The sequence below is a fragment of the Gopherus flavomarginatus genome, chromosome 4 (assembly GCF_025201925.1).
Source record: "Gopherus flavomarginatus isolate rGopFla2 chromosome 4, rGopFla2.mat.asm, whole genome shotgun sequence".
In the NCBI taxonomy this organism is placed as follows: Eukaryota; Metazoa; Chordata; order Testudines; family Testudinidae; genus Gopherus; species Gopherus flavomarginatus.
In genome coordinates, this window is record NC_066620.1 from 122364882 (window position 1) to 122392737 (window position 27856).

A 27856-nucleotide genomic window follows, 5' to 3' on the forward strand; every position below is an offset into this window, starting at 1 on the left:
TGTGTTATTGACCCAAATAGAACAAACTCACTAAAACATACACTGTAGTGACATACATAGTGAAAATATACTTTTCTTTCTCTTTTTTTCTAGCTACAGTAGTGGAACCTCATGAACACAGTAAGTATAATATTGATGGAGAAAGTTGCATTTGAATGAGGAAGGCCTCTTCACATGTTCCTTGTCAGAGCAAGGTTAGAAGTGTAGGAAATGTGTGAGATGGAAGCCTAAGGAATTCTTCTAGATTTATATTGGTGTAACTGTGGTCAGAATCTTGCGTGGCAATTATGGCACCATCAGTTACACATTTTCATCTAATTTTGCACTGGTATGTCTGTTCATGGAAGGAGCATTTTAGTTTTAAATTGAAATAATGTAATCTAGGCTAACATCTAATCTCTATCCTATGGTTCTTCTTATTTGCAGAGAATGAATCTATTAAACAAGAAAAAGCTGTTTCCCGTGCCAAACCAGGTAGTCTTTTGTGTTAAGTTTCAAGGTTCATATAAGGGCCCTGTTCTAATAGGTTTTATGTGTTATACAGAACTAGGGGGGTTTCTGTTGGTTCAGGAAAGGGGTTTGTTTTGCTTCAGGGGAGAGCAAAATGTATAACCCATGGGGCCAGATTGTGAATATCTTTGCCCTGTTGGTGAGCTGTTCACACAAGTAGTCCCATTGGCTTCAGTGGAACAATTTATGGGAATCTCCTCACCAGTGGGAGTAAGGTGTTTATAACCTACACCTCAATGAGCCAAGGTAAACATTTGGAATTCCCCATTTAAGCTTTTCCCTAACACAATCATTTGTTACCTAAAATGGTCAAAGTCCTAAAGAGGATGGGAGATAACACCAGCATATAGTCTATGAACCATTTACAGACAGGCAGTTCAGCGATTAGTAGGCCTTGTATTGATCCTGTGCACAGAGGTGAGTTTCACCCATTGTGAGGACCACCATGGGCCAGATTGTGAATCCCTTCCCTCTCACTGGGCTGCAGTTACTTGCATGAATATTCCCACTGAGACAGCAAGGGGATTCACAATCTGGCCCAATAGGAAAAACCCAGGGTAAAATGACTGATAGAAAACTCAGCTATTTGGTGCTCAGTTTAAGCTGCTTGTTATATGTAATAGGCACTGAAACAGCTGATATTTGAGTCTCATTGATCTTGTTTTAACAGCACTGCTGTTATCATGGGGACTAGCTTTGCATAAAAACAAACTCTTCTTGAATCAACTCACTAATATACTTCTTACAAACATGCATTCCTTCAGTATCAGGCAGTTTGTCTGAACAAACATTTTTGTTGTGGTTGTGACAGTTTCATTGGGAATCCTCATTCTTTGTATGTTAGTTTCCCCATCTCCCTTGTATAACAGTGGAGCATGCTAGTAGACATAGAATGTCATAGATATGTGTAGGATCTCCCTGCAAGATTCCACTGCATAGAGCAACTGGTGATATTTAGAGATCTTCTATTGCTGCCTTCTTTGGGGGAGGGGCAGGCAGGCAATACTCTTCATCCCAGTCTTTGAACATTCAGAATCTGTTTTTTGCCTCATTGTCCATTATTTGTTTACTGATACTGGAGACTATGGGCCACATTTAATGAAGCAGGTTTAAGGAGGTGTAGAAGACCTTTTCTTCACCAGTCTGGTCCTGAATCCTATATGAGGATTTATCCCAAGAGAGGACATGCAATGGTACCACCATCCTCTCATGGATGGGCAGCTTTAAGATTCCTTCTTGACTTAACCAGCCACTCACTTGCTAAGTAGTGCTGACCCCTGCAGGCCTCCTGGAAGTGAGGTGGTTGCTGCCACATTTCGCTGTTGCAACTTTTCCCTTTCACAGAATTTTCACCTGTAAGGGCCTCCATCAGGGTGTATGTGGTTGGACTCCAGCATAAATCCTGAGCTGAGTCTGTCCTACGAAGACAGCAGCTTCTCATGGGATAGTTGAATTAGCATGTCAGCATAAGTGGCCTCTGCTGAGGCAGTCTTCTGCCCTTGGCAATGAAAACCATCCAGTTCAAGTTCACCGCACACTGATGGTGGGTTGGAGGCTTTTTCTTGGCTGCTTAGTTGCATGTAACACATTAAGTCAGCATGAATACTTGCCCTGTGAGCACAGTGAAATCAGCACTGACTTAATGGTTAGCCATATCTCCTCCAGACGTCAGTATATAGTTCAATTTCTGAATGCGATGGTTCTTGAATATCGCTCAGCCAATACAACCATCTAGTTGCAAAGCTGTTATGTTGCATTGGTCAGAAGCTTGCACAACTACAAACTAGACTAGAACCCCTGGAATTTAAACCCTTAATGAGAACATTGGATTGTTGAATTTGTTTTTGTAGAAGAGATTTTTTCTCGGTGATTCATGGTTGCTTTGGAGAAGAGTGGCAGTTTGTTGGTGACTGGAAGTACTTATTTGAAAGCATCAGTTGTTCTTCTTCCTGCTGTGTGCCAGTCAGGCCCACTGACAGCAATTCTGGGCCCTGGTGCTGTCCCTAGGGAGCTGCAGGGCCCAGTTCAGAAGTGACAAATCCATCACTTTCGGAAAGCACAAGCCTCGGAGCGGTTGCCACCTCACACATGAACCTAGAAGTTCTGTGGCCTGCCTGGGCGATTTAAAAGGGGTTAAGGCTTCTGGTGGCAGCAGCCAGGGGCCCCTGCGCCCTTTTAAATCACCCAGGCTCCTGGGCAATTGCCCCCTTTCCCTCTCACATCAGTGGGCCTGGTGCCAGTGCGTGCTCTTGCAGACTGAATGATAAAAAATACTTCAAGGGTAGCTGCCTCTTTTTTCACTTTGATTCACAGCCGCTTCATAATGTAATTCATGCCACCAAATTCAGAGGTATTACAAGACTGAGCAATCGACAGATGTACGAAAACATATTGACCCAAAAAGGGAAAAAAAATTAAATTCAGATATATTTGGGACCAGCCAAAGCAAGAGAACCAAATTCATCCCTGGTGTAACTCTGTTGGAATCAGGGGAAACATACAAGGATCAATTTGTGACTATTTCACATTTAAAACTGCATCAGAACAAGGAAGAATATTAATGAAGGGAGAGCACCAAAACAAGTACTGTTTGAAGGAAGGAAATTCTGTTTCATGTCGAATTTCAACATTTTGAAATTTGACTATATTCCTAAGCAGAATGAAATGTGAACATTTGAAAATCATTCTGTGAAAGGTTCTTTTATTTATCAATCAAAATGTTGTTATACCATATAGCAATATAATGCAAAATGTTGAAAGAATGGGGAAAAAATAATTTCAAAATGAAAAATCAAAATGTTTCCTTCCAAAAAATGTTAAAATGGGACACTTCGAAACTTAGAACTATTTCCCCAAAATTGATTTTTTACTAACTCAGCAGAACTTCATGAAGCATTTTAATTTCAATGATATTACATACCCTGACAGAAAGTGGTTCCATCAAAGTTTTTCCAACTGTCTCTACTCAAAAGTTTGGGGGATGTATTGGGTTTAGTTAAGGACCCAGATATTCAAAGACTTCCCTAACCCAGTCACTCTATCTTCCTACCTGGTTTCACTCAGTGCTTCGAGAGGGAGGTAAAGGGTTATCCAGCCACCTTTTGAAGATCTGACTGGACGTGAGAAAGAGGGCTGCATCCATAAAAGGGGGATCTGCCACCAGAAGTATGAGCAGATCTATAAGCTGAGGAAGACTAGGTTAAGGACATCTGGTAGTTGATTGACTACAGGAGAGGGGTCCTAACTCTTAACAAATCATGTTCAAACCTACACAAAGATTTGTCTGTTGTCTCATTGTTTGCTTGTTTATTTATATTGATTATCTCTTGTCTTATACTTACAGTGTAAACTATTTGGAGCAAGGACTGTTGTTTTTTTCTGTTTGTACAGTGCCTAGCACAATGGGGTCCTTGTCCATGACTGGGTTTCTGAGGCACTACAATAATACAAATAATAATGGTTTGATTTGTGGGTACTCAATTGTTGTTTTTACAAGAATAGTTTACACTAAGGTTTTATTTCACATGCCTGTCTAATGAACGCTTAATTCAGCGGGACTATTTGATGTCAATATGCCAAACAGGGTTCAGACATGGTGTTCTGCTCTCCTGTATTAGGAGAGAAAGCTGGAAATTTGCATATTTGTGCCCTTTGGCTTAAACTGACTTCATTGCACATATTGCAAAAGCACCTGAATACACAGCATTGTCACAGCCAGAGTCCTACTATAATTGAATGCTGCGCTAACCTCAGAAAATCCCAACATACAAATTTATTAAAAAATCTGTGCTCCCTGTATTATTTTACGAGGCAAGATATGTGAAAGATTCATGGAGAAAATGTTCTTGTGAGACTTCCATCATAACTAGGGAAAGCAGAAAATATTCAGTTTAAGGCTCACATAAGCATTGAGTTTTGGTGCTTATCCAAAGCAGTGGAAACTTCAAGCCTTCTGAGGTTCACTCATCACTAATCCATTTGGATGGTATACTGCGCACTTTAAAGTCATCTGGACCTTTCCCTACTGTATCGATATAAGAAACTGTTAATATACAAACCCTAGATGAATGGAAATGCATTGGAGTTAAAATTTAGCTGAGATGTGGAAAAGAGCAGCTTTATCTAAAATAGCTGCTTCTTCAATTCCTGACTGTGCCCAAATGGTCCTGTCAGTTCAGAGGTAGCTGTGAGATGGACAGGGCCACCCAGAGGATTCCGGGCCTGGGGTCTTCAGCGGCGGAGGCCCCCCACTTTGGCGGTAATTTGGAGTCAGAGGGTCCCTCCACTCCGGGACCCACTGCCGAAGTGCCCTGAAGACCCAGCGCCAAAGTGCAGCCGTGTCTTCAGTGGTAATTTGGCGGTGGGGAGTCCCCACCGCAGATCTTCGGGGCACTTCAGCAGCAGTCCCGGAACGGAAGGCCCCTTGCCGCTGAAGACCCGTCTGCACTTCGGCGGCGGCTCCCACTTTGGCTGTAATTCGGCTGTGGGGGGTCCTTCCGCCCCAGAGCAGAAGGACCCCCACCGGCGAAGACCAGGAGCGGAAGAAGTTTCGGGCGCCCGCGCCCCGCATGAATTTTCCGGGGCCCCTGGAGCGAGTGAAGGACCCTGCTCCAAGGGCCCTGAAAAACTCTCGTGGGGGCCCCTGCGAAGCCCGGGGCCTGGGGCAAATCGACCCACTTGCGCCCTTCCCCCCCGCCGGGCGGCCCTGAAGATGGAGCTGAGTCAGTTTCAGTGCAGAGTGCTCATATTCACCTGACAATCACATTGCAAAGAAAAATGTATAGTTCAGTAATAAAAACTAAATTGCATGTAAATGAACAGAAATTACCAACTACTTTGTGACAGATGAAAAGTTTCACCATTCAGTTCTGTATCTTCTTTGTTTTCAGTATATAATAAAGGTATTTTTCTTAGCTAGATTTTATTCCATCAATGTTAATTCCCTTTGAAATAAGCCAGTTATTTTATTGCATACATTTACGGGAAAATCTTGCTCACTTCCTTGTGGCCTCTAAGGGCTATCCAAAAAGAAACTGATGAAACCAAGAGGATTTGGCAAGCCAATGCTAGGGATGAACATGCCCAGAGCACCTGAGAATTTAGTTCTTTGGAAGCAAATGCTCAGGACAGATTTGAGAGTGGTGTTCCCAAAATTCTTATCACTGGCTAGGTGGAAAAACAATTTCATTTTGAGTGGCTAATTGGAAGACATTGTCAAGAATGTTGTCGTTTTCCCATTGCTAAAGCTTGAAGCCTAATTATTTGTCCTGCCATGAAATATCTCACCAGGCAGTCAGAATACATATTTTACAGTGCTACAATAAAAGTGATGCTAAAATAATGTGTTTATTTTGTCATGGTGATTTGTGTAAAATATGCTGGATTTATAAATATATTGCTAGTTATGCACCTGTGTTAACATCACATGAATTTCTATCATTTATACCTTTTTCTTAATACAGAGGAAAAAATCAAACAAGAAAAGACAGTTCCCACTGAAAAATCAGGTAAGAGAGGTGTCATCCTTTCTAGATTTATGCTTTTTTCAATACTATTCAGAATTCACACTTACGTACTAAATTTACACTGTAGTTATTATTCAGAATAATTTTGAAATATGTAATTGGTGTCATTTAGATCCAGACAGTCCCCATGAGCATACTTCTTTAGGAAGATGCTATGTACCTCCGAGTTGATCAAGCATAATAGTAATTTAGACTGTAAGATCTTTAGGGTACTGGTCCATGATTGGGGCATCTAGGGGCTACTGCAAAACAAATAATAGTAGTAGTAATTAATTATCCAAATAAAGTGTTTTGTGGACATTTTTATTGCATAATTCCTGTGCATTATTTTGAATATGTTTCTTATTTGGTGCATGACCTATCTTGCAAATTAGATACCCATTGATATGGTGCATATTTGTAAAAAGTTCCTTTCTTTAAAGAGTAATTGTTAATTATATTGTTTGTCTTTATGTTGCACTGTCTAGGAATTTGCACAACAATGATATTTTAACACAAAGTGATGATACATAACATCAGGCCTGCATATCTAATAAAAATATTGTTTTGATATTCATTACACAAATATACTACTGCAGATTTCCACAGTAAAGTCCAAAACAGTTTAACTTGTATATCAGTGTATTAATAGCTTTCGGGAAAATACAAAATACTATATTGTGGTATTTTTATATGGAATATTGGGACCCTCAAATCATATCTAAAAGTACTGTTAAATGAGTTAGCTACCAAGGTTGAGAAAACTAACCTAGGGAAGGAGAACAATAGTATCCGTGTATCTTCAGCCTTTTCTACAACTAAATTCAAACTTTTTTTTTCAAATACCTTTGTAAATAGTAACATTACTTATGCATCTTTACATGTGAAGGGAATGAGAGGGTTCAGCTAAGAACCAGTGAGGAGGGAATATACAAAAGGGAGGGAAACAAAGTTAGTAGGCAAAATATTTACAATGTATTTCTTCATTCTTTATCCCTAAATATGACATTTTAACCTTCTTTTATCCTCTGTAGTCAAGTCAAAGCCAGCAAGTATGTGGTATATACCTTGATAAGGATAAATTCTTTAATATAATTGGATGTGTGGCTATTTTACTTTTAACAAATAAAAACTTTGTATTAGTAATTTATTAGTTTTTTGCTTAAAGCTACATTCTCTCTATCCCAGCAATCCTAATCTCGGCTATTGCTTTGATTTAATGTACTTGTTTATCATTCCTAATTGGCAGCCCATTCAGTTTTCCGTAACCAACTGCATTAGCACAGTATTCATCATGTTCCCTCCCATATCACATTTTTCAATACAGAAATGAATAAAGGAGTAGCAGACTTTTAAAGAGTCATTGTTAACCATCACTGAGGGCTGAATGACCACTGTTGTTCAAGTAAACAACAATGGGGAAAAAACATATTATGTGAAATTCAGCTCACCCGCAAATGGGATTGGGAGGGTGTAACTGAGCATGGAATGTGTCCCAGTAACTGTAAGATGAATTTAAAAAAAATGTCAGAACACTTAGCCGTTGTCTGAATAAATGGGGCTTAAAGTATGGTAAGTTTGTTGACTTTCTATGCCCTTCTTTTCTTCAACATATACAGGTGGACTGCAAAGGTGAAGTGAAAATTTGAGTTGAGCACAAAAGTGCTCCCAACCCAAAAGGCCCTGTGTATGTGGAAAGAGGGGTCACTCAGCACAAAATTAAGTTTTAACACATTGTTTTATATTCACTGTCTTCTGTGTGAAATCCTTGGCACTTCCTGGTTTTCTAGGCATTTGCCAGAGTGCCTCATTCTGTGAAATCACAGTTAATCATGGAACTCCTGATAATCTTAATGGGGATGCGATAGAGGCATTTAGCAGTGATTTCTGGGATTGATTAATTTTTTTTTAGCTTTGCAGTTCACCTTTAAGTATGCCTTGTTACTCTCTGTTTTCTGACAATGTCAGGGGCATCAGAGAAGGAAACAATGTCCAACATAGCACTCACCTGAACCTTCTGCTCTAAAAATTGCTCTGGCCCCTAGTTGCGTGCAGTTGGCCTAGCTACTACTGTGCTATGAGAGTTTAGGGCTGCTGCAGTTTTCATTTAAGCAAGTGTGTTTATTTCCTATAAATTATGCAATGCTAGTCTTCTGTTCTTAAATGAGTGTTTCTCTTCAGTCTTCTCTTCTCTTGCCTTCAAAATGCCATGCAACTTTCAAATTGTTAGAAATTATTGTGAAAGTGAACAAAAAAATTGAAACATGAGTTGCTGCTGAAGCAGATTTTTTCCCCTTTATTTTTCCATAGCAACATATATTCTACTCATATGCAGTAGGATTAAGGTTGCCAACTGTCTAATCACATAAACCCAAACACCCTTGCCTCACCCCCTTCTCCGCCCCTTCTCCGAGGCCCCGCCCTGCTCATTTCATCCCCCGTCCCTCCACTGCTTGCTCTCTTGCACCCTCACTCAGTTTCACTGGGCTGGGGTAAGGGGTTGGGGCTTGGGAGGGGGTGCAGGCTCTGGGCTGGAGCCGAGGGGTTCAGAGTGTGGGAGGGCGCTCTGGGCTGAACCTGGAGCAGGGGGTTAGGGTGCAGAAGGGGGTGTGGGGTGCAAGCTCTGGGAAGGAGCTTGGGTGCTGGAACGGGCTCAGGGCTGGGGCAGAGGGTTGTGGTGCAGGAGGGGGTCCTGGAGGGACTGTGGGTGTAGGAGGGGGCTCCAGGCTGGGGCAGGGGGTTGGGGTATAGGAGGGGGTGTGTGAGCTCTGGGAGGAAGTTTGGGTGCAGGAGGGGCTCAAGGCTGGGGAAGGGGGTGGAGTGGGGGTGAGGGTGAGGGCTGCAGGCTCCGGTCAGGTGGTGCTTATCTCTGGCTGCTCCCAGTCAGCGGTGCAGCGGGGCTAAGGCTGGCTCCCTGCATGCCCTAGCCCTGCACAACTTCTAGAAGTGGCTGGCATGTCCCTGTGGCCCCTGGGGGCGGGAGCTAGGGGTCTCCATGCACTGCTCTCTCCATGCGTCACTCCTGGAAGTGGCCAGCACATCCCTGCAGCCCCGGGTGCAGGGGGGACAGGGCCTTCCACCTGCAGATCCTAGTTCCTGGCCAATGGGAGCTGCAGAGGCACTGCTTAGGATGAGGGCAGTGTGTGGAGACCCTCTCCCTCCCCCAGGGGCCACAGGGATGTTCTGGCCACTTCCAGGAGTGGCGTGGGGCCAGGGCAGGTAGGGAACCTGTCTTAGCCCACCTGACTTTTAGTGCCTAAAATCCTCTGGTTTGGCTTCAGTAGCTCCAGGAGATAAGAGCCTGATTCTGGGAGACTCCCTGCCAAACCGGGAGGGTTGTCAACCCTAACTGGGATGTATTCTGAACTTTTGGAGTTCAGCTTAAGTATCTGATTTGCAAACATAAATACTTGATAAAAGGGTGGTAAATTTGCACATTTTTTTGAGAATTCAGAACTTTCAGTAGAATAATTACAGAGCTGATAGAAACCACTGTTTGGAAGGTGAGTTCCCATTGATCCCCAGTGATGGGTATTAGTCCCCAAAATACTTCAATGATCCACCTCTTTGTAATCTGTGCTGCTGATTAGAGGGTAGACTATATCCATAAGTACTGAATTTATACTATTAAAAATTACCCCGTCGTTGGTTTTGCGGCATATGCTTTGAATTTCCATCTTGCAGAGTTTTTCATCCCTTGATGTACATGCATAACTCCTGGTAACATTAATAGCACTTACATATGTGCATCATGAGGAGACTTGACATCTAGATGCAATAGTACTTATTGCTGCTTTGACTAGAATAGACTGCTGGAGGCTAGTCATTTGGCTTTCTTCTACAACAACAGCATGCGCAATATAAGATAAATATTTACTCTTGAAGAAAACATGCATGTGGCTCTTACTTACTTAAAAAAAGGTATGACTGACTTAGCTTTTTCATGGTGCTGCTTTTGTATAGAGCATGAAGCTGTTAGACACGAAAAAGAAGTTCTACAAACAAAATCAGGTAGGCTTTACTGTATGTTCAGTTAGCCCTATATTTGAAACGGCTGTGTAGATAAAAGTCACACCAGAACTGCATATGACAAATGCCAAAATGTACAAGTGCATGACACTGTTGAACTTTTTGCAGCATACTGTCACCTTGAAGTGTGGCAAATAGCCATTACGTGACACTAGAATTCTTATGTCCATTTCTTCAGCTATATAAAGACAATTTCCTGCTTCCTTAACTCCACTCTTGTCAAGAGAGTTATGTCAGCAGAGTTTGACCCATAGTCTGAAAAGTGTTTGTTTTGAATATTCTCACCTACAAAATAATTTTGATATCATTCTGCTATTCATTTGGATTTCATTGAACTCCTGCATGGTTCAGATTCTCAGGACCAGGTACAGTTGCCATTTTCCTCAAGGATACTTATCTCCCTAAACTAGCTTGTTCAATCCGTCACATTGGACTATCCATTTTCATTTTGTTAAATGACTTTTGGATATTACCATTAGTATGAAGTATCTCTGTGCAATTTATTTACTGCAGCAGCATGAAGCAGTACAGTTCAATTTCACTATAAAGTGATGACCACCTCTATCAAACAGAGATTCTGCTCTGGACTCCAGAGTGAAAGAAGCTGTGTGGATGTAAGGTGGCCGTTGTTAATCGTTATATTTCATTCTTGCATAGCACATTGTATCTATCTCAAAGTGATTATCATTATTGTTATAGTTATAATGTTGTTAGTTACAATAGTAACTTCACTAAAAACAATGCTTAATTATATATGAGAATTAATAAATAAAGTAAGCCTGGGCTGGAAAAATATTATGCCAGCCTTCTCCATACATCTCTATTCTGAATATTATTCTTCCCTCTTTTACTTCTCAGCCAGATCAAAAGTAACTGCAAGTATGTGCCATAGACATTTTTTACTGAATATAAACCTGCCTTTAGATGCATGATGCCTTGGATTGGGTTTTGATTTTTGCAACTTTGTCATGCTAGAGAATGCTATTTTCTTTTCTAAAAGTGATGTATTGTGGATTTTATTCATTCTGCTTAAAAAGCGAGTGAGCCAAAGCTACTGGTGATCTAATATTGTGAAGCTGCAACAGTCATGTGATTACTTTTTATATAAGTTAAGTAAATTATCCTAGTAGCATAATTTAGTTTAGTGTGGTTTTAGGTGGGTGTGGTCAGATCAATTTTGATAAATTATAGATTAATTTGAAAAATTAAAACATAACAGAATTAGAAGAAAATGTTATATAATGTGTTTGTGCTATTTGGAAATAGTTTGTATAGAGAATTAACCAGGCATGTTTGCTAACCTTTTCAATAGCCTGTATTTTTTACATCTAACAAAATAAAATACCCAATTAAAATGAAGAAGAGAATGAAAGATCATGATATTTAAGTGAGTTAGAAGAGAAATTAGACAACACACACAGAATGAGTCTTCCTTGAACTCCAGAAATTCCCCTTTTTGAGGACTATGGGAGTTCTGGTTATGTAAAGAAGAATTGGATTAGTGTCAATTACATTGTGAAATTAGATGTTACGTACTGCACATTGTGTTAAAACAACTATAATACTTTTAATAAAGTTCAGTGTTTATGCTTATGAAATGTGAGAATTAATTAATAGAATAAATACATTCTAAAAGCATTGTAAAATACATAGATGTAGTTCATAGAAGGTCTGATTCAAAGCCCATTTAAGTCAATTGAAAGCCAAAGCCCATTGAGGTCAAAGGGAGGATTTGGCCCAGACAATATGTGGAGGTCAATCCTTCAAATTAAAATAATCTATTGACATTATTATATGATGTCTCTTGGATATCAGATCACATGGACTAATAATGTCCATTATTTTCTAATGCAGGCAATACAGACATATATTCTTTACAGAAAGCTGCACTAATGAAATAATTTAGCAATACTTTAAAGAAATATTCAGATAAAGTAATATTTGAACTTAATTAAAACAGACTGAGGACAGAGAACATGAAAAACTAGTTACCACCTTAGGAGTGATTCTGAAACAAGTTTTCATTTAAAATAAATAAATAAATAAACCACCATTAATACAACTTTGTTCATGTCTTTCTAAGAGAAAAAGCTTGTGATACAACTTGTGAACTACTATAGCTTTTTTGCAGGGACATGTCTGTCAACAGAAGAGAAGGAAAACCTGTAAAAAGATGAGTGCTTGGGTACTGAGAAAATAACTGAAGTACATACCTTGGCATATAAATGATCAGAAAGGTCTTTGAGGCAGGATCTGTCTTTGTTATGTGTTTGTACAGTGCCTAGCACAATGGGGCCCTGGCCTCTTGGTGCTACTGTGATACAAATATGTATGAATGAAAATTATAAAGCCAAATCCTGAGAGGTCTTGACCGCCTTCAACTCCCACTGAAGTCAGCAGGTGGCAGCAACCCCTCAGCACTAGGACTGGTAGAAAATTTACCTTTGAAACTGTTTTGTAACAAAAATTGTGTCAACAAAACAGAACTCTTAGGGGAAAGGATCCGTTTTCTGGGGGAAAATTACAACTTTTAATTTAAAAAAATCACCCAAAGCCTAGAAGTTTTAGCAGAAAACAGACAAATTTCAATTCAGAAATGCAAGTCTTTAATTTTTGTGTGTGGAACTGCATTAAAATGTTTCATTTTTTTCCTCAGTTTGACAGTAGATCATATCCTTCTGAGCTACTATGGTGTCCTGGCGGACTTGTAGTTTGGGTAGTTGATGACTCAGTTCTCTTCTGTGAGTGGGATCTCCAGCCAGAATACATCTCCCACAATGCAATGTGGCCATGGAACTTTCATGATGCAGCTCAACAAGAGGGAAGATTGTGTTGCATGGCGGGAGATGTTACTAAAGCATATGCTGTTCTGACACTTGCCGTTGACAAACAATAGCCAAGATGTGTCAACGTGACTTTTGTGGGAAGTATATGTGCAAAAATCCTTGAATCTGCATTTTGCTGCTTGGAATGATTGTATTGATCCAGATAAATAGTTTCTAATTTAAAAATGCCTGCAAACAGATAGCTAACTGTATACCTAAATATTTTTATCTACAATTTATATCCTGATCCAGTAATCCCTGTGTAGCTCTAGTTAAAAAACTTTCTGGATCAGCTTTATAGAGCATCCTCATTGACATGAATATCTCTTGGTTTTAACTATCTTTTCACTCAAGGAAGAGCATTTATTCTGATTAGGGGCTTCCCAGTCCTAGTACTAACTGTGGCTTCACTGCAAATATTTCTAATTAATTTATATGTACATTATAGCACTGTAAAGCCATGGATACTAAGTAATCAGTGGTCTTAAGGGCTTGTGTAGCACAGCTATATGCTAAATGTATACCAATATTTTGAGTCAAATTTCTTTCCAATTTGTACCTTATGCTAGCCCATTAGTATCAATGGATCAGGCATTAATCAGCAGAGAATTTGGCTCATTTTGTCAAAGGCAGGCCATAAACAGAAATAAAAAACTAAGTCTCAAGTACTCCCAAATTATCTCTGTAAATTTTAATAGTAATCACCAACATTAATTAGCATTTCATCATTAAAATAATTAGTAAACCATCCTATTTTCATTATCTCCAGTTTAGTGTCAAATGGTGTCTGTGTTGGCAATTGGTCATTTATCAAATCAGAGGCTTTAATAAAATCTGAAACACAGTTCCTACATACTGATTACTTTAAAGGCTATCAAATTATGACTGGTTACCTTGAACAGAGGACAAAGCTTGTGGTAGTTTTTCTTAAATAAGAATTAATTGTTTGTTTATATGAAATGCTAACATACAGTGAGAGAACCATTTACTGTGGAATTTTCAAAAGATCTCAACGTTGGTCCTTTACTGCCCCTGCAGAATTCGTTAGTGAAGTTCCCAGCCTTGGGGTACAATTTCTCTCAACATTTTATCACTTGTTTTAATCCCCAGCTTTTTGGTCTTGGTGCAGATGATGGGGGAGAAGACAAAAGTGACTCTAAGTCTTCTTTAGGCTTCCCTTCCCCCACCCACTAGGCCAACCATGAGTCAGACAATTTCCTGTTCAACAGCCAAAGGAGAGAGGTAGTCTGGCAGCAGAAAATGGACAATAGATGATAACTGGGGCAAGAGGTGCACAAACTACAACTCCCATGGGGCACCATGCAGCATTTTCAAATGTATTATTATTATTATTTATTGGATGTTTGGTTTTTAAACAAAGTCTAAATTTTCCAAAGAAAATGGACATCTTTTGTAAAAAGTTTGTTTAGTTGAAGATGCAACTTTCCATTCCCGCCCCCCCCCCCCCAAAAAAAAAAAACAAAACAGTTTTGATGGAAAACTTTTGGCCAACCCTGTTTGATATAGAAGCCACCAGATGAAACACACCATTTTCAGCTGAAGTGAAAGGTAATAGTCCACCCAAAGTCAAGAAAAGTTTATATATATCCCTGCATACGGAACCCATCCAATTCTGTATTGTTCTAGGGGGCTAGGGTGACCAGATGTCCCGATTTCATAGGGATAGTCCTGATATTTGGGGCTTTTTCTTATATAGGTACCTATTGCCTCCCACCCTCTGTCCTGATTTTTCACACTTGCTGTCTGGTCACCCTATGGGAGGCTCACAACAAATTAATCTGGCCCAGTGTAAATTGGTGCAGATCCTTCACTGGAGCTATGTCAAAATTGCCTGTTTGTAGCGTTGTCTATTTTTTTGCAGCAGTTCCTAAGAACCACAAATGATTGTGCAAGGTATTGTACAAACACATAGCAAGAGACAATTCTTGCTCCAAATAGCTTACAGTCTAAAAAGACAAAGTAGATGGTTTGGGGAAACAAAAGATACGGAGAAGTGAAGTCACTTGTCCTAGGTCAGACAGCAAGTCAGTGTCAGAGCCCTTAATTAGGGTACATGGCTGGTAAGACAGCAGAGGTGAAAACTTAAACTTAAACCCGCTTTACAGAAAAAAAAAGATGTTAGGTAGCTATAACCTTGAGTGCTTATCCAAAAAGAGCCCTATTTAAATACTTACTGATCTGAAAAGCTTTCACTGGCACAGTAGCTGCATGTTGGATTATAGAACTTCAAAGGGTAGGATTTGCAGCTTTCACTGTTTAATTTCTGTGTACATGTCCATTGCAAGGACTCATTTATTTCCAAATTAATATCCTGTGAGGATAAGTGCAGTTGAAAGTTAAGATCTATCAAAGCTGTCAACTTCTAAAAATAAAATATCAAGCCTGAATGTCTTCATTTTTATTTATTTATTTCTGATTGTTTTCCTGAAGAACCAGCACCTGATATGACAGTAGCAGGTAATTTTTACACTTCTCTTAAATGTCTAACAGAAAGGACCAGTTGTATTCAGTATTGTTGTAGCCTTGTTCATCCCAGGATATTAGAGACAAGGTGGGTGAGGTAATAACTTTGATTGGTCCAACTTCTGTTGGTGGGAGAGACAAGCTTTCAAGCCACACTGGGCAATTCTTCAGGTCTGGGAAAGGTACTAAGCATGTCACAGCCAAATACAAGATTGAACAGATAGTTTAGCATAAGTAGATAGCACAGTTTTAAGGGACTCTTCAAGGTGAAATGGCTCATTAACTCCTCTGTAGTCATAGGGAAATAAGGGGGTTAGTGTGTTACAGATTGTTGTAATAAGCCATAAATCCAGTGCCTTCATTAAGGGCATGTTTTTTAGCATCTAGCTAGGTAAAGCAGTGAAACACAACCTCTCTAAACATGATTAACCAAATCCTTGGCTGGTGTAATCTGGCATAGCTCCACTGAAATCATGAGTGCTATGCCAATTTACAGCTGTTGAGAATCTGGCCTGATGAACTGATTCTTTTGTAGTCACTGTATTTATTTATTTGTAAGTGTCTGTGTTTGGGTGAGGTAGACAGAGGTGATTAGCATTAAGTCAGCTTGTATTAATTAGATAGCACATGCACCAAGAGACACTGAATCCTTATTACAGCTGGTTGGATCATACGGAGTGAAAATGAACAGTTCTAAGGCATACTACCAGATCTCTGCTGTACTCAACAGGGAATATTGGAATGGCACAAATGCCTGCAGTTATCCACCTTAGTTAATTTCAGTGTGCTTAGCTGAGAATAGTCTTAGCTGATGAGCTGTATTCTGGGGGGCTGGAAAAGGAATGCTGATAAAGGGCATACACATATGTCATGCTAAGACAAGTATGTTTGTTTGGTGTAAAGCTTAATAAAAAGAATATAGTGCTGTAGACCTACAGTCCATTGAAATGGGCAAGATTTATCCTTGCTGTAAATTTAGGAACATTAATAGTTACACCAGGGATCAATTTGCTCTAGGTGTCCAAAATAGAATCCCCAATAAAGGCCTCTTAGTTAATGATATTTCCTTGCAAATCTTTCTAGCCAAGAAAAAAAAAGAAAAGGCTGCAAAGGAAAGAGAAGGTAAAAGCCGACTATTTGAGAAGTCTGTGTATGTAATATAAGATCACCATAGTAGTAATCTCATTGTCCTTGTTGTGAACATTACAACTCTTATTATTGTTGTTTGAAACAATCTCTGAAAGGTTTACCCCAGTTTCAACTGAAGACTGACCTTGATAATCTGATTGTTACAAAGTTAAATTGTCCCTTCCCTAAACTGTTATATTTCTTTCTCCTTTGTAGCAAAAACAGAGAAGAAACATCCCAAAGAGGGAAAAGCCAAAGGTAATAAAGGGAAGAGAAGCTCTCCAAGCAGTAATTTAAAATGAGAACATCAGGTTTTACAGTGATTAGAATGGAGAGCTTTATTGGTCTTTCTAATGTGTGTAGGGGAAACCCTGGAGTTGCACGTGATGCCAAAGTAATTCAGCATATAGGGCCCTCTGTGTATGAGGTGAAGGGATGAAATCAACACCTTGAACCTGGAGGGGCTGCAATGTGGCCCTCTCCACAGCTGGTACATTAGCCTGTCTGCGGGATTCCCAGCCACTGTATCTACATAGGAGTGTAGTGGCCCCTTCCTGGTCTGCCCAAATGCTGCCTGCTGGGACAGCATATTTGGAGCTAGCATGGGTTCCATCTCCCCAGTGTGTGGGATATATTTGAATTGCTGACCTGTATATTTTGTGATGACTGCATTCACAATTCCAGATAATTATCATTTGTGTAAAACATTTCTTGGTCACATATATGCTGGCTAAGCTGTTTAGGCTCCACAGTTTCAACCAAATGCTGCTTTGTTCAGACAAACACTACAGTCATTTGTAGTTGCTGTGATGGTTTATGTAATGACCAGTAAAAAAAAAATTAGTAGCATTGGACAGACAGACTAAGGTACTGAAAGGCATAAAACCACATACATGGAGACATTTATGGATATTCGTGCTAGTTAAACAGAGATAATTTTTCATAGAAGTGCAGATCTGGAAGGCCCACCTAGAGCCAGATATTCACACACTGATCCACAAAAATCAGAGACATCTGTCCACACAAAATGATCAGGCATACTTTTTTGAGGATTCAAATGGTCGGTTTGAAGACAGCTATTAGTAATATTTTAATAAAGCAGGTTTGTTAAACTAACATCCAAAGGCACAGTTTTCCTTGTTCTGAAATTTCCCTTTTTAAAAAGTTTGTTTGCAAAATCCACTTTGATCTGTTTTGTTTCTATAAACTGTGAAGTGTTTACCAGTTCAAAACCTATCAATTGTGTGTTTTTACTTAAATGCTAAAATTTCATTACTTAGTATCTAATGTGTTTCTTTAGCAGTGCCAACAGTAAAAGAAATTCTAAGACAGCACAACCTGACAACAGGTAATCAATATTTCCTCTGTCTTATATTTTTAAAGAGACCCCTAGACTGCAAGCTCTTTATGTGCACAACTCTCATTAAAGACAATGGGAGCTTCACAAGGGAAGAGCTGACATAATCAGGCCCATATTTATGTATTTGTAGACTGTTGTTTTTGGACTGTATCTCCGTCCTTAACCCAAACATATTTTCAGCCAGTTACCTTTTAGACCAAGTGATTGTCATGACACTGGAGATTTCTGATTTAGAACAAACTTACGTTCCTCCTGGGAAATCTGTTCGATAGCACAAATGAATGAGCAAGAATCTGTCCAGTTCCCCTTGTCTCTCAGGATGGGGATCTATCCCTGTAAAACAAACAACATAACATAAAGGAGGGTGGGATATTTCAGTATGAAGTCTGCCTATAGTGTCTTGTCACATAAGCTCTTTGGGGTAGGGACCAGCTTTTTATTCTTAGTTTGTACAGCACCTAGTGCAAACCTGGACCATGGCTGGGGTTCACAAGTGCTATGATAATACAAATCATCGACTGGTTCTACTTATGGCCAGATCCTTGACTGCTGTAAATCAGTGCATGTGAGTTTAGTGGAGTTACAATGATTCATGTCAGTTGCCTTTAATCTCACTAGAGAGTAATAGCCGTCTGTAGTAGAGACTATGGAGCCAAATGCACTTTGAATTGTACTTTGTGGACTTCAAAGAGGTTGCCCCACTATAACTGCCAACAGTGTTTGGCCCAAGCTGTTTAAAACACCCTGTGGTGTCTCTAATTGAGCTCAAATATTTTTAGTTATAACAAAATGTGCAAGACAAGTGAACACAAAATGAACAATAAGGAAAAACAACACAAACTAAAAGCAAGCACACAGAATGTTGGCCCACTTCCAGGTGACTACTCACATGCTTAAAATTGAGCACTTGTATAAATGCTTTGCTGCATCAGGACTGATTGGCTTTCACATAAGAAGATATCTGCTCTTCTTTCGTTGGGAATGGTAAGTCCTGGGCTCAACAAATAGATTGTAACTCCTGCTAATTCTGCAGTCCAATAAGAAATGCAGAAATTCAGGAGATAGAATCTGTGTTGCAAAACAGGCCTCATTATTTTATGCTCACTTTTGGAGCTCAACATGTAAAGATAGGGAGTGTTCATAGTGCTGCCAGGTATTAACATTGCCTGACACTTCCCATTATAAGACCCTGTTTTCAGTTGCTTAGAACTTTGCCAAACTCTAACCATTTGGGTTAAAAATTTTAATGCCCCATGCCTGATTCAGGCAAACTTTTTTGGAAAAACGTCAGCCAAAATGGTTCAGTCATTTCTGAGAATGTGGCTAGGGAAATACACTGTTTGCCCATGTTGAATTCTTTGAAAAGCATTTGTATCCCCACGCTTTCAAGCAAGGACTTGAAATTTATCAGGGAGTTAGTTTCTTGTCAGGGATGTCTTTTGCCATCTATATGAACATCCACCCAAATTTGGCCAAGTTATAAGCTGTTCACACAGCTCAACAGAAACTTCTTGAATGTTAGAAACTAAATTCTCTGAACATTCTGTCCATACTGGGCATTCTTTAGCTTGGAGCTCAGCAGAACTTCCTTACAATTTCAGCTCTGGACTCTGCTGTGGGCTGTGCTGGATCCAGAAACTGAGACTAGGAATTGGGATGGGGGAGACTCAGACTCTTGGCAAGGAAACTGGGCGTGGGAGTTAGACAAGAAGGCCTGGGAGGCAGTTGGTGAGAAAGAGGGAATACTGAGATTTGATGAAGAGCTGGGTTTAACTAGGCAAAGACTCGGAGAAGGAGCCAAGGAAGGGGTGGTGAAAAACAGCAATGGCTTGTCTACAGAGTCCCGCAGTTCAGACTATTAGTGTATGAACTGCGAGCACATTAACGTGCTGCATTCTAACTGCCTCATATGGACACCACTGGTGTAAACTGATAGATTGGCAATCCCTCTATTTGAGGATGATCTCTACCACAGGTTTACATATGGGTCTTGAGACGACTCAGGGGTCTGATCCTGGAACTGCAAATCCACCTGCAGTAGGTACAGACATTTTGTGGCAGGCCAGCAGCCTACTGGGAGAAAGTTCTTTGTTTTTTGTGTTTTGTTTTTTTTGCTTCCTCCTTTCTCTCTTTTTAGCTTTGAGGGCAAGGCGCTTCTCCTCGAAGCGGGCCACTGCCTGATGGAGGATATGGCACCATTGTGGTCCGTTGGTGGCTTGCTCTTCCCAGCTTGTGATATCCACATCAGTTTTCTTAAGATATGCTTTCAGTGTGTTTTTGTAGTATTTCCTCTGATCACCACAGGATCTCTGACCATGGTGAGCTGAGAGTAGAGGACTTGTTTTGGGAGGCGAAAGTCTGACATTCGCACACAAGGTCCAGCCCAGCAAAGTTGGAGCATGAGGATCATAGCTTCAATGCTGGTGACATTGGCTTCAGCTAGGGTGCTGGCAGTAGTGCAGTGATCTTGCCACTTGACGCAAAGGATCTTCTGGAGGCATCGGTGATACCTCTCCAAACTTTTGCAGTGCTGTCACCCAGGCTTCGCATCCATAGAGGAGTGTAGGAACAACAATTGTCTTATAGACCTGGATCTTGGTATCCTGCTGTAGGTCAAAATGTGAAAATGTGTTGGAGAAATTTCCCAAAGGAAGCACTTGTGCTGGATCTCACTGTCAATTTTTGCATTTTGAGAAAGTTGACAACCGAGTAGCAAAAGGGCTCGACTATCTCCAAAGTCTGTCTCTCTATGGTGATTTGTTGTGGGTCATGTGCAAGGCCTGAAACAGGTTGATAGAGCACTTTAGTCTTCTCAATATTGAATGAGAGTCCTAGGCTTCGGTAAGCTTGTGCAAGAAAATCCAGTCTGGACTGAAGGTCCTTCTCAGTGTGCACAAGGATGACACAATCATCAGCATACTGAAGATCAGTAATGGATGCCCTGAAGACTTCAGATTTTGAGTGTAGACGTCGAAGATTAAAGAACCGCCTATCCATTCTATATTGAATGTCAACTCCATTGGGGAGGTGATCTTTAACGAGAACCAAAATGACTGCTAAATATATGGAAAACAGGGTTGGGGCAATAACACATCCTTGTTTAACCCCAGTTTTGATGACAAAAAGTTCCATCTCAAGGCCAGTACAGAGAACCATGGCAGTCATCTGATCATGGAGAAGCCTTTGGACCTTAATAAATTTTGGAAGGCAGACAAATCTGGCCAGCACTTTCAACAGGGCTTTGCGATTGACAGAGTCAAAGGCCTTTGTCAAATTGATGAAAGCCATGTACAGGGCCTGATTTTGCTCCTGAGACTTTTCCTGCATTTGGCAGGCAATGAAGATCATGTTGGTTGTCCTGCATGATGGTCTAAAACCACAATATTTCCTCAGTAAGGGGAAGTAAGCAGTTTAAGAGGATATGGGCAAGAATTTTCCCTGATGTAGATAGCAAGGAAATACCATGATAGTTTCCACACTCCGACTTATCTCCTTTTTTAAAGATTGTAAAAATGTTAGTGTTTTTCAAGTCCTCTGGTATCTTCTCGTTGTACCAGATATGAAGAAAAAGGTTTTGGAGCTTCCCTACCAGTTCTCCATCACCAAACTTGTAGCCTTCAGCTGGTATGCCATCTGGCCCTGCTGCCTTCTTGTTCTTAGTTTCCATAATGGCTCGTGTTACTTCTTCAAGCATGGGGGGGGGGTCAGCAAGAGATTCTCTTTCATGTTGTTGAAGTATAGATTGGATAGTGGTATCAGAGACTGTTGACTCATAGCTTAGGAGTAACTCAAAATGCTCCTTCCATCTGGTTTTGATGACTTTGATGTCCTTAAAATACACTGACCCATCTTGGACTCGGAGTGGTGTGAGTCCATGGGAGCAAGGGCCATAAATGTCCCTTATTGCCTGAAAGAAACTCCTCATGTCACGTTTATCAGCATAAAGCTCAATCTCTTTGGCCTTTTCTCTCCACCACTTATTTTTGATGTCACTGATTTTCCTTTGGACTTCAGTCTTGAGTTGCTTGTATGACTCTTTTTTCTGCTGGTGTTATATGTCATTTTGCCATGTGTGATGAGCTTTTCTTTTCTGGTCAAGCAGGTCCTGAATCTCAGCATTGTTCTTATCAAACCAATGTTGGTGATGGCAGATGACATAGCCAATGGACACAGCACATGCCGAGAGAATGGCAGTGTTTAATCCATTCCAGAAATTTTCATTATCTTCGTCAGTTGTATGCACAGTGGCAAACTTCTCTTGGAGATACTGCTGAAGTTTCTTCGGAGTCACTATATCTTCAGGAGACTTGACGTTGAATTTCTTTCATGCTATTTTTCCTAATTGTGATGCGTTGAGGTGATCTGGAAATTCACGATTGATCTAACAAGGCGTTGGTCTGTCCAACAGTCATCAGTTACATGCATAGCCCTCATGATGCGGACATCCTTCCAATCTCGAGCTCTAAAAATAACATAGTCAAAAGGGTGCCAATGCCTGCAGTGAGGGTGTCTTCAGGTAGTCTTATACTTCTCACTTTGTCCAAAGGGGGTGATTTCATTATGATCACGCTATGTTCTACGCATTTGCTCAGGAGGAGGATGCTGTTGGAGTTAGCCTTTCCTACTCCTTCTTTTCCAGAGATCTGACTCCCGACTGACTCTAGCTTTAAAATCTCCAAAGAGAATGATCTTGTCCTCCTTGGGAATGTTGGTTAATATCTGTATAGAATTGTTCCTTGGTATCCTCAATAGAATCCAGCATTGAGGCATACGTACTGATGGCTGTAGTAGACTGGTTGTTTCTGAGCTCAAGATGAAGAGTCATAAGATGTTCGCTGATTCCTATGGGAAATTCTGTAAGCTGAATGTCAAACTTATTCCTAATTGCAAAATTGACACCATGAATTCTCCTGTCCTCTGCAGAATTTCCTTTCCAGAAAAACATGTAGCCTCCACCTTCTCCTCTCCGTTGATCTTCATCTGGGCACCTTGTCTCACTTAGAGAAGCAACATTGAGGTTATATCTTGCAAGATCCCTGGCAACAATAACAATTCTTCTTTCCGGCCTTATATTATCTTTGTTATCCATCAGGTTGTGAACATTCTTTTTATAGCTTCGACCGCGGCAGAATGATCCCACTGGATGCAGTAATCCTGCCTGGAGTCTATGAGACAGCCTAGGCTTGGGGCACCTTTTATAGCCCTCTCCCCATGAGTGGTGAGCAAAAGGGATCCTAAAGGGGACTGCTCAGTCACAATAGTAGTTGCCAAATTGCACCCTGTCTGAGTCCAGGTGCCAGACGACCATCTAACTACCACTGCCTATATGCAGATTTCTGGCTAGGGACTGCCAGATTCACTAATCCTGTCCCTGTCACTAGTCCATCACTGCAGGGCTTGGAAGGTTGGAAAGATGTTGTTTCCCGTGGTAGATGCCTGCACATGATTTCTTTTAATATGGGGAAGCTGATGCACATACAGCAACCACACAATCATGACACATTGAAGGTCTGGGACCCAGTGGCAGGGAAAGTTCGAGATGACTGGAGATCTCCTCTTGCTGCAGCCTTCATCCACTTTCACAGCAGTTGAGACCCAAGGACCCTCTTCCACCTGATCCATCTGGGGGATTGGACCATGCTTTGTCTGGGACCTTCCCTCAGACATGTTCATCTTGGGAGACCCTACCAGGAACATGAAACTCCCAACAACTTAGCTCTGAGGATCACTGGAACACACAAACCCCTTCACCACAACAAGGTGATGGTCCCAAACTAAAAGGTACATAGTACACATTATTATAGTCCTGTTTGAAAGAAGACTACATTAACATTAACTAGGTATCTTTTAGCTGGCACCAGCAGTGTCTGCACAGGGCAGTTAGAACACAGCTGTTTAGTTCATTCTGCAGTTCACACCCCTATAGTCCGCACTGCGGAACAGTGTAGATGAGGAGCCCAGGGAGGGAGATTGGGACTGGAGAGCCAATGAAGAAGATGAAATGGATGGGGTAGAGGGGAGCTGAGACAGATGTGATGAGGATATAGGTGAAGAAACCGACACTGGCCAAGCCAGGAGACTGGGACAGGTGGGGAACTGGGATGGAGAGTCCAAAAGAGTATAAATAGGATTCCCTGTGCAGGGACTGGGTTGAGAAGTTGAGGAGCAGAGACTGGGACAGACAGGTGAAGGAGAATGTCAGTGGGAAGAGGAGCCATTGTTGGGAAAGAGCTAGGACTGAAAATGGAACAGGTTGAAAGGAATGGGGCAGAAGGGTTCATTACCAGTAGAGTACACTCCCTTCCACAGCCTGGACTGAAGACGAGATTCCCGAGTCTCTCCATTCTGCTGCCAACAAATATCTGTGAAAGCCGCTGGCAAAGTATGAGTCTCCTCCCCATCTAGTGCTGGACCACACAGAGTATGACACGCTATTAATGCTATCACTCACTCTGTTAGCTCAAATGGCAGAGGTCTGTTTGGTGGATATAAAGGTTCCAACACTGACGATGACTCCTGTTGGTGTCACGTGGTAGGATTTTTCTTCAGTATGCTTTTTTTAAAACCTAGGAAATTACACCTCCCCCCCAAAATCGGTTACAAGAACATTATTAAGGCTGCAACGTGGAGTATGCAAAAGATAAGAAATGCTAGAATCAGTGTTCCCTCTAATTTTTCCCATCCATGTGCGGAATGAATTTTGTTATGTGCATCAATATGGAGGTGACGTGTGCATATTATGCATATTGGTGCACATAACAAAATTCATGTAGTGGGGGTGGGACCAAGGGGTTCAGAGTGTGGCAGGGAGCTCAGAGCTGGGGAAGAGGCTTGGGGTGGAGGCTGTGGGCTCTAGCTGAGACTGTGGGTGCTGGGGATGCGGGGTTTGGAGTGCAGGCTGCCCTGGGGCTGCAGCAGGGAGAGAGGACTCCCCCTCAGCTCTCTCTCCCTGCAGCAGCAACTAGGCTGGGAGGGAGAGGTGCCTCTCCCTGCTGCGGCAGCTCCGGGCCTGGGCTGGGTTGGGGCCAGGGAAGGGGCACCTCTCCCCATCGTGGCAAGACTAGGGCTGGGGGAGAGGCATCTCTCCTGCCACAGCCCTGGGTGCCTGTGTGGCACTTAATAGGCTGCTGCGCAGACACACAGTTTAGAGGGAACTTAGGCTAGAATTAAAATTGACTGTGCAATTTTAATTCAGCTTACTATGATTTACCATGATTATTTCTTCTAGTAACCACTTTGTTTACATTATGTGATAGGTCAGTTTAGTTGCATGATTTTGTTGCTCCCTGATTCGATAATCCTAGCCCTTAAAGAGGTCTCAGGATGGCTGTGCAAATATATTTCCATAAATACAAACAGATAGTCACAAAAGTATTTTATGTTGTCTCTTTCCAGTGTTTTTGTAAACAAAAATATTTGCTGGCATATTTGTAGGCAACAATAATGGTTTTATAAATAACATCAAAGTGAATTATAGTCAAACATTGTCAATTCTATATTTCAGTATTAGCTGAACTCTAAGAATTTAAAATCTGAGAGCAAATTTAAGATACTATGAAGTGTTGGAGCTTCAGTTCTGCTTCCTATGTATTTCTATTTGATGCTGATACATTAAGCACAGTGTATGGAATACTAATACTTTGTACTGGAATAATCGAAGCTGAAAAGTATTTAAGAATTCTGAGATCATCTAAAAAATTAAAGAAGAAATCGCCTCTTGGCATCTAAAGCTTGAATAGAGTAGTTTCATGTTCTTAGATTTGGATTTGAATCTTCATCTGTTTCTTGATATTATAAGGGAATCAAATAAAGAGCAATGAGCAATTTTAAAATCTGTATATATCTTGAATTTTAGAACATTCATATATACAAGGATTTAAGCAGAACCCTACCAAGCAAAAGCAATATTGATACTCGCGGTAGACAATAACTTACATTCCTTAGTAAAGCTGTCCACCAATTATTTAAAATATATATATATCATTAGATAGGGCCTGTCTAAATGTCAAAGATAACCTTCCATAAAGTTCAGGAATATTTGGCTCTGTAGTTTTTGCTCAGTCAAAAATAGAAATAAGCACAAGCAGGGAAGTTCAGACACACATTTAGAGTCAAATACTACCCAAAACTCAGGACTGTCCAGATCCCAGTTTGTCACTGGGACTATTTCATTTATTTTATAAGACTGTCCTGTAGGTGTTAACATTTACGATTGAGTTTGAAAAGCTAAACAGCTGTATACGTTGTTGTTATATTATAATTACTTTATTTACAAATAATGCAACAATACAGTGAGGGAGAAGCTGAGGGTGAGATTACAACAATCAGACCATAAACTATGATAATGGATACATATATGTTTTTGTTAAGTTGGTGCAATGTTCAGACTGCTGGACAAGGTGATTCTGTCCTAGGTAAAACAAATATATTTAGCAATAGAAAGGTAGCTTCACAAGCAGCCTTCATTTCAGGAGTAGAATAACAAGTCTTCTATCTGTGTTTTACAATTTTGTGAGGACAGAAAGGTCGTCATGTCAAAGAATTTTATGCCTGCTGCCCAGTTGAAGTCGCATCTCGGAGAAAACTTTTCTCTGAGAAAACTTAAATTATGATAGAAAAATCCTTTATACAAACAAATTATACTACCATCTCTATTGAAGGGAGCATTTTTCAAATAGATTTATTATTTGCTCCTACAGTGGTAGATTGCAGTCATTTCTCAGAAGTTTTCCTGTATAAAAAGGATTAATCCAATCACATTATCATCAGAAGATATTAGAGGGCACTTAGTAATCACCTCTTGAAAAACTCAGCAATTCCAGCAGATGAATTCATTATGAGTCTGTATTAACATGTAGAGATTGACAGTTACCATTAAGTTATTTTATTGTCTTGCATTTAGTGTCTACATGTCATATATTCTTTCCCTTACAGAGAAGATTTCTAAAGCTGCAAAAACAGCAAGTAAGTTCTATTTAGTGTTATAGCCATTTGTGAGACCATCTTTAATGTTCAGGTGACATATACTTGTCAATGCTGGAACAGATAAGATTTTTCAAAAGTTATTTATTCTGACATACTCACAAGGAATGAGTCTTTTTTCCTCCCCTGAAACCTTTAGAGGATTGGGGGGAGGGAGGACTGTTACTAGGATGACCAAACAGCAATTGTGAAAAATCGGGACAGGGGCTGAGGGATAATAGGAGTCTATATAAGAAAAAGACCCCAAAATTGGGACTGTCTCTATAAAATCGGGACATCTGGTCGCCCTAGCTGCTACATACCTTATTGAATTTAAGATTATACTTTTTTACAACAGAGAAGAGGTAATTGCCACAAAAATGAACTTAAACTAGCTGAGAGAGGGACAAACAGGATAAATAGCTCTCAACTGTGAAAGCTGAACTACTGAAAATTCAGTGTTACATCTTCCGCTCTCTTTGTGATGTATTTAGTATCCTGGCAATAGAGTCTCACAGCTCCACCCCTTTTTTTATTTAAAAAAATCAGTTGTTGGTATCAAACGTCTGAATTTGGTAACTTGACTGCGACTTGATTATTGTTCATTGAAGCTTAGCAAAAAATATTGAGGAGAAAAAACGTGACCGTCTCAAAAAAAGGACATGAGGATAACTAAAAGGAACATTATCAGTAACAACTGAGACTCATAGAGAAATGATAAACTCAAAAAATGTATATTAAAGATTCCCTAATTTCTTTTTTCACAAAAAATCATTATTTAATCACTAATATTATTTTTCACTTCTTGGACCTTGAGAGTTCACACCCTTTCCTAAAAAGTAATGGAATTAGCTCATACTCTGAGGTATGTCATGGTTTTATACTTAAGATCTGTACCGCCCATATAACATATCTGATTGAATCTTTGGCTGTTTTAATATTTAGTACTTCATCTGACCTCAGAATACCGTAACTTTTTGTTAGTAATTCCATTTTTCTGAGGTTATCCTTTATGAAACCATCTCGAGAAACGAACAATCTTGAGATATGTAGAT

The 27856-nt window shown here is 40.4% G+C and overlaps 1 protein-coding gene across 1 annotated transcript in view; it reads left to right on the forward strand.

The window, feature by feature from the left end:
* LOC127050079 (triadin-like) overlaps positions 1-27856 on the forward strand; it is a 156932-nt gene that overhangs the window by 107062 nt on the left and 22014 nt on the right. Inside the window, exons 24-34 of the mRNA XM_050951612.1 lie at positions 94-120; positions 427-474; positions 5973-6017; positions 7049-7066; positions 9978-10025; positions 10902-10922; positions 15320-15346; positions 16436-16474; positions 16697-16738; positions 17781-17828; positions 26775-26804. Coding sequence (XP_050807569.1) covers positions 94-120; positions 427-474; positions 5973-6017; positions 7049-7066; positions 9978-10025; positions 10902-10922; positions 15320-15346; positions 16436-16474; positions 16697-16738; positions 17781-17828; positions 26775-26804 — 393 coding nt within the window. The remainder of the gene's footprint in view (positions 1-93; positions 121-426; positions 475-5972; positions 6018-7048; positions 7067-9977; positions 10026-10901; positions 10923-15319; positions 15347-16435; positions 16475-16696; positions 16739-17780; positions 17829-26774; positions 26805-27856) is intronic.